Source organism: Pyxicephalus adspersus, chromosome 5 (assembly GCF_032062135.1).
Source record: "Pyxicephalus adspersus chromosome 5, UCB_Pads_2.0, whole genome shotgun sequence".
In the NCBI taxonomy this organism is placed as follows: domain Eukaryota; kingdom Metazoa; phylum Chordata; class Amphibia; order Anura; family Pyxicephalidae; genus Pyxicephalus; species Pyxicephalus adspersus.
Genome location: NC_092862.1, coordinates 143,886,051 through 143,900,205, shown reverse-complemented (window position 1 = coordinate 143,900,205; position 14,155 = coordinate 143,886,051). Strand labels below are relative to the sequence as shown.

Genomic DNA, 14,155 nt, shown 5'->3' with positions numbered 1-14,155 from the left:
ATTGTGCATGTCTCTTAGAGCAATAGCTGTTGATCTATATAAAGGTTGATAATCATCTATTATGGAGCTGTTCCATTTCACAGTATAAATCTATAAAAAATAAAGTTTACTTTGTATTTTAATAGTTTGCTTTTCCTTGTTCCTCTTTATTAAATATCTTTAAGTGCATCTCTGCCAGTCCCTACATCACAGTAGTAGTGACACGGAGTGGGGGGCCAGGAATCGGACCAGTGTGTGCCATGCTGTTCAGAAACACCATGAACCCAAGGCAATATAATGGGGGAGGGGGGGGGGGATGTCCATGGCTGTCTGGGTTGACAAGAAGTGGATTAGGTGACCCATGGTGTTACTCCACTTAGGGGATAAATGGATGGTATCAAGGGTCTGCGGGAGGGCTGTGCCAAACTAGAAGGCGAGTACAAAAGGGATTCTTTTGTTTTATAGGTATTTTTTGGTCACACGCTGAACAATAGGTTATCTATTGAAAAATATTCACCTAGCCACTCTCTTCCCACCTCCTATGACCTACTAATGACTTCATAACTAATGAATCATAGCCTCGTAACATGCACAGCTCCAAGACTTTTCTAGAGCTGCCCTGACTCTCTGGAATGGTCTTCCTCCTCCTATTCAGCTTTCTGCTCATTTAAGAGCCCTTAAACTCAACACTCCAACCTCACCTACCCGTCTTCTTCTGTCTCCTAAACCCTCACTACTCACCCACCATTCCATATCCCCCTCCTATTGTGTGATACTTCCCCCATCACCTAAATTGTAAGCGCCTGGGTCCAGGCAGCTCTCCTCCTGTGTCCATGGTCTGTATCTGTCTGTCATTTGCAAACCCTCTTTAATGTACAGCGCTGCATAATATTTTGGTGCTATATAAATCCTGTTTATTAATAACAGTAATTTTTCTATAAGGGAAGAAATTACCACTAAATTCCTTAATGTGACTGAAGATTAAGGAATTTACAACCCTTTTTATAAGGGCTCTAACTAGTTTATATTTTTCATAATTATTAAATATATTAAAATTATAAATATATTAAAATTATTAAATATATTTTTACAAGAATTTCAGGCAGGGTCCTCTCCTCCTCCTGTATCCATGTCTGTCATTTACAACCCCTATTTAATGTACAGCACTGTGTAATATGTTGGTGCTATATAAATCCTGTTTAACAATAATAAAAAATGGAGTTACATGCAATATTGACACGTACTATGGTACCCCGGCCTCTAATTTTCCTCCCAGATTTTGTCACTGAGCCTTTTACTGCTTCGCTGTTGTCAGGAAGTGTAGGAGTTGGCTTCCTAAAAGTAAAAAAAAAATAAAAAAAAAAAAAAATAATTAAACTGAATTTTTACATTGCCAACACACATCTAATATATTGTCCTAATTTCTCAATTATGTATAAAAGCTGCTATGCAATTCTTCATTTTAATGCATACTTTTGGGGAGGTAAACTTTTCAAACTACTGGTTGCATACAGGAAGACTGAACAAAATGGATTTGGGAATCACTCTAACCGTCAAGCCAGTGAATGAATTCATGCAATTCAATATTTGCTGCGTACACATGTACAATAATCTTGAAAGATCCTTTCCAATGACAAAAGACTGAAGGATGCATGAACAAGTACTGTACATACAGCGCTGTTCTGCTTTATGGTGAGGAGAGGGGAGAACGACGGAGCAGAACCCCACTGCGCTCTCTTCACTTTCATTACGATTGCTCATCATCTGTGGATCCTTTTGCCATGGAAATTCAGTTTTAAGTATTTGTAAATATGTTTGGTGCTGAATTACAAGTAAAAAGTTAGACAGAAAGGTTTTGTATTTCTGCTTCTCCTTCTCATTCTCATTCTCTAACACATATCATCTAAGGCAGTTGTTGACTTTTCAATCTTGGCCTGATGAATGAACAGTGAAGGAGCAGCAAAGAACTGATTAGGCTAACCCTCTTCCCCTTTGTCACATCCAATTGGTTTCCATTTAAACCCCTCCCTCTTCCAGCCTTTCAAGACAATATGATTACCAATAACAACTATCCACTAGAAGGTAATGGGAAAAAGACTAGTTGTGTTTCATAAGCAATTCTAGACAAACTCCTAAACTTCCTAAATCCCATATTCAACACATATAACAGTCTTGTCTTTAAACTGTAACCATGCACCAAGGTGCAAAATTTTTTAATTAAAAAAAAAAAAAAATACTGATCGAAGCTTACGGTTCAGGCTCTGCCTTGGCGATGGGCGCATCTCTCCTCAGTAAAAAACGATTTTCAGGTATAGGTGGAATTTCTTCTGGACGCACCACAGGTTTGTCCCTTTTTGCTCCGGCCTCGCTATCTTCCAAGGTGTTGCTCTTTTCAGAGTGAATGCTAAAAATGATGAAGGGAAAATGTGTTTATAGTTCATTTTTACTTGGTTCCAACATAATGTAGAGGTTATGAGGCTCCTGTAATGAAGTGATTCCAATGTATAACAAACACCACCTATTGGAGATTACAGCACTACAGAAGGTATGCTGACCCTGCTCATTAGAGAATACAAAGAAATGGAAGCGTTAGCTTATGGTCCACAAGATATTACCACGAGGTATAAGCAGGGTCTATTGGAGATTTTTAATGTGAGAAATATGTTTTTTTTCGGCAAGTTACAGATTATCAAGGAGTATAAAGAAGTAGGAGGGCTTTTCGCAATACAGATTACAGGAACATACTCAATTATTGAGGGCCTTGCACCTAAGAATTTACTGTTTAATTAGTTCTATAGGTCTATACAACTTCTGCAGCCAGACTTATCCATCCTTCCCACCCCTCCTCTTCTGCTGCCTCTCTTTGCAGTTCTCGTCATTGGCTTCAATTTCATCTTAGAATAAAATTAATCTCCTGTTCTTTGCCTTCAAATCCCTCCACAGTTCTTGACCAAATTACCTTTCTGCCCTGATAGAAAAATTCCCCACTAGCCACTATCTCAGCTCCTCCAATGACTTACTAATGACTTCCTCACTCATAACCTCATCACATGCATGGCTCCAAGACTTTACTAGAGCCGCCCCGACTCTGTGGAATGGTCCTACTCATCTTATTCGGGTTGCGTCTACTTTCTGCTCCTTTACAAGAGCCCTCAAAACCCAATGCTTCAACCCTACCTACCTGTCTTCTTCTGTCTCCTAAAACCCTCAGTACTTCCCACCACTTATATCACCCCTCCTATTGTGTGCTGCATACCCATCCTCATAGACTGGAAACTCTTCGGTGCGCTGTGTAATATGTTGGCGCTATATAAATCGGGTTTATTAATAAAAATATTAACAAAAGGTCAATGACAAGGTTGTATGACTCAATAGGCTGATTACATACAGAGATGAAGTAGATAAAACATGTTACGGGGTGGACGTCAGAGGTGCTTGTCTCGTGCAGAGTTCACGCAACGTTGTTCATAAATACGTTGTGATGGATTCATGAACGACAGATAATGAACGACCGAATAAAAGTGAATAGAGGAGAGCACCGCAAGGTACTGCATGCTCGTTCTCCCCCCCGCCTGCTCCAATACAATTATTACACAGTATTTATGCAGCGCCAACATATTACTCAGTGTTTTACAAAGTCCATAGGCAAGTCACTAACTGTCCCTTAAAGAGGCTGACAATCTAATGTCCGTACCTCTGGGTTCTAACAGTCCAAGGTCAAATTTAGGGGGAAGCCAATTGACCCAAGCACGTTTTTGGAATCTGGGAGGAAACCCACGCAAACATGGGGAGAACATGCAAACTCCATGCAGAGAGTACTGAACAGCACTGTATGTACAGTGTTCATTTTTTCATCTTTCAGTCTTGTGTTGCTAGAAACTATCATGAAAGATTGTTTCCAATGACAATAACTGTGTGTATGCTGCCTTAGACTATATCGGTAAGAGTTTTGACCATAAACCCCGGAAAACATCTTCAGTGTAAATGTAGAAAATAAAACATATGGGGAGATTATTAAATCTGAGAGGACATTATAGCAGGCAGCTGTAATAAAAGGCAGATGATCCATCAGGAAATACCCTTCTGCATACCGGAGTTCTGCATACCTGTGCTGACTGGCAGGACGATCCTCCTTGACCTCCTTGCGTCTTTTCTTTGAGTGTTTTACTTTGGTTTTCCGCTTGCGCTTTTTTCCCTTGCTTTTCTCAGCCTCTTCCTCGCTATCAGAAGATGAAGACTCTGAGGAAGATGATGAAGATGACTTGGAACTAGAATGGGATTCCTCAGATGCAGAAGCAGTTTGCTTGACTTTTTCTGGCACTTAAAAAAGAGAAACATAGGTGACTGAAATAGATAAGAAAGTCTAATATAAATGGGCAAACTGCATGAAACTGCAATTGTTCAACAAAAACATCATTTTTAGGAAACTTTGTGGGTTTAATATTGCTAATGGTGTGTTCCTGTATATGAGATTTCCTTTGCTCCCTGGGGTAGGAAATGAGTAGATCTCATGATTAAGACAACAAAAATATGAACTGACAGGAGTTATAGGGCATGTGTATTGTATATAAAATTAAAGCTAACATCAATTCATTCCCTCAGTCTGGTGCATTTGTGGACTCCTCTTTTGTACTGAAGTTGCTTACACTGATATCACTAAGGTTCTTATATTGTGGATTAAAAACTGCAGCAATTCAGCTCAAGCTACAGCATCATCTGGCCCTTTCCTCCCCAGCCTGTTTGTCCCTTGTCCATCCCTTTCTTTCACTGGCTTTCTGAATTGGCAATTATGGAGGCTGAGTATCAAATGTGAGCTTTATCTAGTTAAGAGAAAAGCAAGTAGTCTGCCTAGGAACTCCCACTCCTCCAAACTGACATTCGTCCATCAAGGGACCTCCTGACAATACCCCTCCCGAAAGTAAGTATCAAGGTTGGTGATTTTTAAATCTCATTGCTCAGCTTGACTTCCCCTCTGATTTGTACGCAGCTTGTCGTCCTGGAGTATATGTGCAAGGAGGAAAACTGAATGAAAATACTGCCCCAGGAAGCATAAAGGGGAGCTATGTTGCATGTAAAATCATACAAAAGTACAACTGTACCTCAAAGTGTATATCTGGGAATGATAACTATAGTCTTTTGTACACTTTTGGCCTTTTTCTGGTAATTTCTGATTGAAATTGCAAAAACAATTGCCATGCATATTGTTGTGCTATTACTTACAGAACTAAATAGGGTGCTAAGGTAAGACTGCAATACACAATTACCAAATAAACTTTTCTTAGGAACTGTTTTAGAATTCATAATTAGATTTTTTTTTTATAATTCGCCCAGCATGCACTCACCATCTTTGGTGGATTTAGATGCTACCAGGCCGCAGTCCACAATTCGCACATCTGCGTATGGTCGGCTGGCTGCATCAGTCTTCTGGCTTTCTATCTGTTCAATCACCTCAAAACCAGAAATGACAAGGCCAAACACCACATGGACACTGCAAGATACGGGACAGATACATCCTATTTATCTAAGCTGGTGATTGCTGTATAGTGATATATAATCATATAATAATACCTGTGATGATGGTATTCAGTATATGAATTTCTTTACATCTTATTCTTCTTTGTATTTTTTATGTAAACATTAACAAGTTAACCAAAAATCCCATAAAAAGTGGAAGTTCAACAAAATTAGAAAAAAAACATAACACTTCCAGGTTTCCTTATGGAGAAGATTTCCTTCACTTACTGTGGCCCCCCATAAAACTACAGAACGCTGCAGTGACCTAAAGTTGACTTTGTACTGAAATACTAAGTCTGTTTACACTGCATTCTAAGGTGTATTTTGCTTATTTGTTGCAGGGTTTTGAGTGTGCCAGTGAGCAAGAGTCACATAGGAGGATGCTGCTATTTGGCACTCTTTAGAGCGGATCTATCACCAAAATTTGTACTTTACATAAAAGGGTAGATAATGCTTTTATTTAAAGAATTTTTTTAAAGATGTTCAAGAAAAAAAAAAAAAAAAAAGATAAAAGGGGAAAGCCTCTACCCTTTTGTCTTTTACCACTGGCGGAATGGGAGTTAAAGCCTCCTGGGATACTTATGTCACATATCCCAGGAGTCTTTTGGCTGCTGCTTCTGCACATGCCCCAAAACGTGAATGCACAGACAGGGCCTTTTCCTTCCAAAGAAAAAAAAATGTTGATCTTGCGCATGTGCAGCAAGATAACACTCTTATTTCTTCCATTTACAGCAGGATACGTCACCCAATCGGTGTGGAAGGTGGATTGCAGGATGTGGCAGCACCACTTTAAGGGCTGGCAGGTGGAACTACAACTGGTGACACCAGTGGTGGACTAACAGTGGGCCCCTATAAAGAACTGACTTGAGTCCTTTTTGAGAGCCCCTGTTGGGGGCTGAGGACAATCCGGACATCTCATGCAGCAGCACAGTTTGCACCACCCTATGTCCGCCCTGGGTGACACGCTATGTGAAAACATCCAGAAGTGTCAGATTCCAGCAGCAGCCATAGCTATGCCAGAAAACAAAGACTGCAGTTGCAGCAAAGGCAAAACTGCTTTTTTTTTAACTTTGTGGTTCCTTTTAAAAAATTTAAATTCATACCAGGGAAATAAATAAAAATGAACGTACCCATCGAGATGTGGTGCTGGTTTTGTTGTTCTTCATAGTGTAAAGAATGATCAAGGGAGAGAAAGAGAGATCAGACAAGGTGTACAAAAAAAGAGAGAGAGAGAGAAAGAAACACAGTTACAAACGTATTATTATTAAACAGTATTTAAATAGCACAAACATATTACACAGCGCTGTACAAAGTCCAATGTAACTGTCCCTCAAAGGGTCTCACAATATAATGTCCCTACCATAGTGATATGTCATTAATACAGTCTAAGACCAAATTTGGAGGGGAAGCCAATTAACATAACTGCATGTTTTTGGAATGTGGAAGGAAACCGGAGTACCCGGAGGAAACCCACGCAAACACGGGGAGAACCTGCAAACTCCATGCAGATAGTGCCCTGTCTGAGATTCCAACCTGGGACCCAGCCAGAGTGCCAACCACTGAGCCACCATGATCACTGACAGCCCGAGAACAGTCAGAGAACCCTGAAATGTTATGCATGTGCCATGTAACTTAGAGCTTTGCTCTGTGCGGATGTCATGGACCTGTCACCACTGCAGAGAGACAGCCATAATCGGCAAGTTTGAAGTGTATACCTACTGATTACAGCAGAAGCTCACCGACCACCAATGAGTTTAGTTCTACTATAAGATACAGAATGTGTAGGTGTGTCATTGTTTTGGAACCTCAAAGGATCAGTATGGCATTATCAGATACATCCAAATCTCAGTTCGCTTCCATTTACTATAATAATCAAATATCAGTGTCATGGTGGGATCCTAAATATCAGAATAAAGATACCCAGGTCTAGGACTAACTTACATAAAAAACTGAGATCCATTTGTGTGCTTTCCACGGTTTGCCATAGACAACAGAAATGCCCGGTCGTGTTTGAGGATAAAATTTTCATCTATGAGAAGGAGAAAAAGAAGAGAGAAAGAAAAACAAAAAATAGAAAAATAAAATTTTTAGCTGATTGCCAATGAATTAAAAAAAATAGTTTGAGTAATAAACACGCAAAAAGCTTCAAAGACTTGCACCCAGCTATGGTGTATGTGTACTGGCAGTGAGGAAAGAACTGACTGCACACACTGTACTGACATCACTGATCAGTAGCAGTTACTTTCCTCTTTGTAGGGGGGAAAAAAACTGCCGCACAAGCGGTTAGCCAAACACCCAAAAACAAAGCAGACAAAGACAGAGGCACGTTACAGGTAGAATATGTTCTACAGAATGAGGTTCTGTTATAATAATAAATCACTTGTGCTGTTCTAGTGTCTCACACAATGATAATTACAACTCTGAAAGGCCCATAGATGTGTCTATGTAGCAGACCTGTGACGGTACCCAGAGACTTCAATAGAACATCTGTTGGACCATGTATGCTGGGCAAAATATTGCATCAGGCATTAAAACCTCAGTTTAAATTGGCTAAATACATTCCAGGGGCATCAAATTGAAATACTTTCACTGCCAAGTTATTTGTCTTTGGGAACTAGCATGAGTGAAAGCAGGAACGTCTCTCCCCGGCTAGAAAGCAACACTAAAGAACCCTTGCTCTCTGCGTGCTCTCTTGAGATTACTAAACAGGAGGTTCATTGCAAAGCTATGGGGGTGTCTCAGCAGAGAGCATGCAGAACCTCTGCAGAGAGACTACTATTTCCATTGAGTAATGGTCCTTTCCTGCAGCCTCTGACAGGCTTTCGAAATGAGCTATAACATATTAGGAACCCAGTGTTCTTCCCAACCCTCCTTGTAGCGGGGCTCACCACCCTGCTGTTTTAGGGTGGTTGCTGAAGAGTTGGGTCACAATACAAGGGCAGCCCTGCCACCCATCTACATTTTCTTTCCACCCAGCTTAAAATAAAATCTGGGTTTAAAACTGAGAACCTTTTAGTTTGATGTACCAGGAATGGATGTAGCTAATATAAAAAAAAACTCATTTGGGCTTGTTATAGATGTTTAAATTTTAATGTCTGGGTCCCAATAGCTTTCCCTTTACTTCCTGTCCAGGGGATACAACTGTAAATGAAAGGAGATCTCTACAAAGTGGGAGAATTCCCTTTTTACAGTTGTCACCCTGACAAATGAAGCATTGAAATATTTTATAGTGTAAAGCTTCCTGAAAATAACTAAAATAAAATGTTTTAGTACAAGTTCCCAGTTCTAATGAATGCAATGAGCTGGCTCTTGGGAGGAGTTATACAGAAATAAATGGGCATCAGTTTGGAGAGGTAGGTGCTCCTACGCAGGCTAGATTTGCATACAGATTGGCCACATGTTAAGGCTGGGTACACACGTGCAATAATTGTTGTTGAAAAGGATCTTTCATGATCCTTTCCAACAACAAAAAACTAAACGATGAAAAAAACAGCTCTGTACTGCTCTATGGAGAGGGGAGAACGATGGAGCAGAACCCCACTGCGCTCTCTTCCTGACACTTTTTATTATGATCGTCCGTCTGTGGATCAGCCAGCACGGATCCATGAACGAAAGAGGATGAGCACTGTACACACTCCAGATTCTCATCCGATATCAGTCCTGAGGTGATTATTGATTGAGAATCATCTGATGTGTGTGCGTAGCCTAAGTCTGCATGGTTGAAGGAATAGAAGGGGGCAGTTCAGGGGATTTCCTTCTGGCTTTTATTGCACATTTTAAGAAGCTTAGTGAAGTATTATTATATTAGGAGAGGAGCCTGTACATGTGTGCAATCTAGAATGGAGGGCTAGAGTTCAGCTTGAACTCATTAGGATCTACCAAAAAAAAATCAATATTTGGTTGAACTGTCTCTTAAAAAAGGACACCTCATCCGGGGAAAAGTAAAGGGCCAACAGAATAATATCATCCAAGGCTTGGACGTAAGGTTGAGGCTCATACCACCCCTAATGAACAGTGTTGGGAAAACAAAGTGAAACACTTTTCAATGCAGCGGTGTGTGTCAGTTATTCCAGGAATAAATGTTCAAGAAATGACATTATACGGCAAACTAGAATGGAAAGAAAGGCTAAGGAGTATCCAGCTGTGCACACTTACCTATTTCAGTACACTGTTTAGAGAAAACAAAAAAGAAAGCCTTCAGTGGGTAAAGACCTTGCCAATATGGCCACAAGCACAGAAGTCGGATTACCACTCACTAGCACACGCAGACCTAGGTATCCCAGGTCAGTTACCCACAAGTATACATAACTACGGGCTGGTATTAACCCTTTACTCCCTGATAGGGAGTGCAGCTTGTATTTCAATGGCCACAGATGAAGGGAATTTTCTGTTAAAACAACAGAGGTTACTGGAATTAAAAGTTTGCAAATGTGCCATAAACCTCCTGAATCTTGTAGAGCAGTGAAGATCGGAGCGTATCTGACTAGGCCTGACGCATTATCGGGTGCACTGGGTCTTTCTGTGTCTACTGGATTACACACTTACAGTTCCTGTACCAGCGAAGAGAAGGCTGTTAGTACAAAAGCCAGAGTACATTTATCTGTGATTTCAGCTGGGTTTTTATCAACTTGGATAGTTGATAGAATTTTCTTTTAGGCTGTGTGGGAAGAAGATGAAGGTGGGAAGTGGCTCCTGTATTGTGACCCAGCTCTTCAGTAACCATCCAAACACAGCCGGGTATTTACTGAAAAGTTCCGGGTGGTGCACCTGGCTAAAAAGGCCTAGGGAGAACACTGAACTTGGATCAGGCTGTAGCTTTCCTATCCCCAAAGCACATTAATGTATTAAAATTAAACTACAGGCAAGCAACTAAATACAAATCTGAAATACGTATACCAGCCAAAGGATTTCTCATTTTGTTAATTTTGTGATCCAGGCTCCACCCAGATAATTAACCTTTAATGCAAATATAGTTCAAGTTTAATCATGTGGATTAAAAAATCTTTTCCAATTGCTAAATGGTTAATGGGAAATCACAACACAATTGTGGGTCTCTGATCTATGTTAAGAACTCCCACCACCTTGGTGCTGACAACTGATCTATTCCTCTTTCTTGCATACAAGAGGAAGATGTGTAAGGCTATGTACACGTCAGATGATTCTCGCCTAATATGAAGGCTCTGGCTCGCCTTGGGTGAGATTCTGACGTGTACAAAGGTTGCCCGATGCCATTCATGGATCTGTCCTGACGGATCTATGAACGAGTCCAATAGACGTACAGGGAGGAGAAGACAGCAGGGTGCCGCTCGCTCATTTTCCCCCCCTTCCCTGTCCATAGAACAGAAGTGGTTCATTCATCTCTCAGTTTTTTGCTGCTGGATTTTGCAGAAGAAAGAAAATATACTACTGGTGTATTGTTCTTGTATCTCTTTGAAATAAATTATTTTTGGTATTGTAGATCTCTATATTCCTGATAAAGCAGACTGCGTTCGGTGAAATGCGTAGAGCGCTTTTAGAGACCATAAGCAAATTGGATATGTAATTTCAATTTAAAATAGCTTTTTATGGATTTTACTTGTTACATGCATTTTTTATTATTTTACTATAGAAAGATCAATTGTTATGATATTAGGATGAATACTTGCTGCTAAAACCCCATTCGCTTTCTTTTGCAAAATACAATGTTAATATATGGATGTGTTTGACTGTACATCAAGGATAACTATACTAATGTGACTTTTGTTGCTGGAAACGATCATAAAAGAAAATTGAGCAGAGTTAGCAAATTCTGATAAACCTTTTTTGTTGAATCGTACAGAAAATGACGCATCATCTGTGACCATCACTATAACCAGAAGGTAACTGAGTGAATCATGACATCAGTAATTTAATAATCCTTACTGTCTGCAGCTGCAATAGCAACAATTTCCTATCTATACTGACTAGGTATTCAGAGTAACAAACCAAAACATTGTTGACAAGTACAGAGAAGATGACAAAAAATGGCCGATAAATCAAGACTTTTTTATTTATTTCCTTTCCAAAACTGTAAACCTTTACAGACAATCCAACATGATGAAGGACAGAATCCCTTAAACTGGGGAGGGTGCAGGGGAGGATAAAAAAAAAAAGTGAATTGTGTTACTGAGCTTATGTTTCTTACCTTCTCATATTGCAAAAGACCACAATCTCTATAAATAAAAGAATATGTTGACAGTTTTAGGCAGGAAGATAGAGGAGTTTTCATGAAAAAGTTGCCTAGCCTCCATGCTGAAAATTGACACTGATAAACCAGAACAGTTAGAGGTCCCTTCTCTAAAACTAAGCAGCTAAGACACAACAAAAAAACAAGAATCAAGAAATAGCTAATAGGCCCAGTGCATGCACTTGGCTTTCATGCAACATTAGAGTCATGCAGGGAACTTGTCTAATGCTGGTGGGTTCACACACTTCTAGACTTTGTACGTATAAGGGGAATGAAATAAAACGCAATACAATAGAGGGCTTACCTTTAAAATAACCGCCATAGATCGACTCTCCGCCTTTCCCATTACCTAACGTGCAACAACAGAATTTTAGTAGACGATTATATGAAGCCATATGTGCAATATTCGATGACAATATATTTCACGTCAGTATATATAAAGGCTAAGGTTAGTGTGGTCAGGAACTAATGTTGCATGAAGAGACTCGGCTCACAGGAGCTGTGAAAATAATTCCAAAAGTTCAGTAGGGTTGGGGGTCAGGACTGAAGACCACTTGTGTTCCTCCACACCCCACTGGTGAAATCACGTTTTTATGGAGCTGGTTTTGTGCACAGACATGCTGGAATAGGAAAGGACCATCTTCAGTGGCAACGGTCTAAAATGTTGCTGTATAATGTAGCATTCATAGCTCTCATTCACTGATGTCAATATCCTTTTGGCAATACAGGTAGGTTTGCACGATATTTACCCTTGAAGTGTAACTGCATTCCAATCTCCAGGTTTGAAATGTTTGTGGTCAAATCATACCTATCACTATTCCACTAGTTCCAACAGCCAACATTTGGGCCATGCAGAGTCCCTGTCATAAAGGATAAGTGCACTGAAGAATGCATTTGCAAATGCATACTTCCCTTGATTCTCGTCTTTTGGCAATAAAAGGTATTACAGGCCCACTACTATGGGACTGTGCCTCGAGGTTGGAGACAATTCTTTAAAAGTGTATGATGTATTAAAGCAGAACTAAACCTGTGCGACTCACCTATCTGCATCCTGGCGCATGCACGGTCATCTTCCTTCTACAGATGATCTTTGGTGATTTTGATTGGACAGCACATGCAAGGGGAGCAGAAGTTTCCTGGAACCAGCTGATGCTGCACATGCTCAGCTTTGCCGACATTACTGCAGAATAGACATCACCTGTCCCTTTCTGCAATAATGACCTTCCTGATCATGCAAATTTGATCTGATCTGGTTAAAACTTCTTTTGCTTGATGTAAACAGCAGAACTGTATTTATCGTATCAAGCTCAGTGAGTATCTGTGTAGTGAGAAGGGTGGGATAGGTTAGGTCAGAGGCATGTAGGATGAGTGCACTTATCCTTTATAGGCAAATACCCAGCATGGTAACTGTGCCTTACTACAGAACTTATCGCTTGGTCACTTACTGAAAATAGTGCAGCCATCCGACATAACGGAAATTTGCAGTGAGCAAAGCTCCTTTTTACCCCGAAGGCTGTTGATGAACAAACTGGAAGGGGCAGTCATAAAAATGTCATCTGTGTCATTACTACAAGTCAATAGGGATTAGCCGTGACTCACTGATGACAAAGCAGAAGCAATGTCAGAAAAAGAATCTTAATTCTATTTTAAATTTGTGTCACATTTGGAAGTATTCAGTTTGCTCTCAAATATTTTAAGTAACCCCCAGAGCTATAGGACAGTCAGCAACCTCCCAACAGCTAACGATGGACTGAACGCATCTTTCAACTTGGCAATGTACATTATCTCAGAATGCTGAAAACTAAAGTAGCTGTAAATATGACATAAGTTTGTCTCAGTCTGGCCACTTTTCTGTAGGTGGGTACCTTTAGTGTCACAAGCACCTCAAATTATCTAGATGCATGTAAACTAGAGAGTAGCTATACTTACTAGTCCTGGAGGTGTTGTGTACTCTTCCTAGCAAAACTGACATCCCCCACCCAAAAAAAAAGAGAAAAAAAATATCTTAATGAAGTCTATGTTTGCAAGCTTGACTAGCCTCTAATGTCTACAGTCCGGCCAGCTTTGGATAAAGTGACCATGGGTGGATGCAAAGGCAATTTCTAGGCATGTATACTGCAAAGAGCAATGAGTCTGCTTTCAGTACAGGAAGCCAGAAAAGACAGGGTCATAAATCCAAATAAAAAATAATGTGGATCTGTTTTTACAAGTCTGGTCCAAGCAAAAAGTACAATAATAAAGATACACTGCAGCGCTCAACCGAGAAATTTTTTCAAGCAGGGTGGGAAGAAGTTTTATGCGGGTGGCAGCCCCTGTATTATGACCCAACCCATCAATAACTAACCAATACCAGCTGGGTGGTTACTGAAAAGTGCCGGGTGGTCCGCCCAGCTAAAAGGGGCTGGGGAGAACACTGCACTGAGGTGTAAGTGCATGTAAACCGCTCACTAAACACCA

At 40.3% G+C, this 14,155-nt stretch overlaps 1 protein-coding gene across 5 annotated transcripts in view; it reads right to left on the bottom strand.

Moving 5' to 3' along the window:
- The window catches only part of NKTR (natural killer cell triggering receptor), a 35,219-nt gene that overhangs the window by 12,926 nt on the left and 8,138 nt on the right, over positions 1 to 14,155 (bottom strand). For 4 of the 5 annotated variants that reach the window (XM_072412993.1, XM_072412995.1, XM_072412994.1 and 1 more), the window contains exons 5-11: positions 12,003 to 12,047; positions 7,435 to 7,522; positions 6,624 to 6,653; positions 5,322 to 5,467; positions 4,086 to 4,299; positions 2,231 to 2,383; positions 1,224 to 1,314 (exon numbers count right to left, since the gene is read on the bottom strand). In XM_072412993.1, the coding sequence (XP_072269094.1) occupies positions 1,224 to 1,314; positions 2,231 to 2,383; positions 4,086 to 4,299; positions 5,322 to 5,467; positions 6,624 to 6,653; positions 7,435 to 7,522; positions 12,003 to 12,047 (767 nt within the window). Of the gene's footprint in view, positions 1 to 1,223; positions 1,315 to 2,230; positions 2,384 to 4,085; positions 4,300 to 5,321; positions 5,468 to 6,623; positions 6,654 to 7,434; positions 7,523 to 11,656; positions 11,685 to 12,002; positions 12,048 to 14,155 lie in introns of all 5 variants that reach the window. The other variant, XM_072412997.1, reaches the window with a different exon arrangement.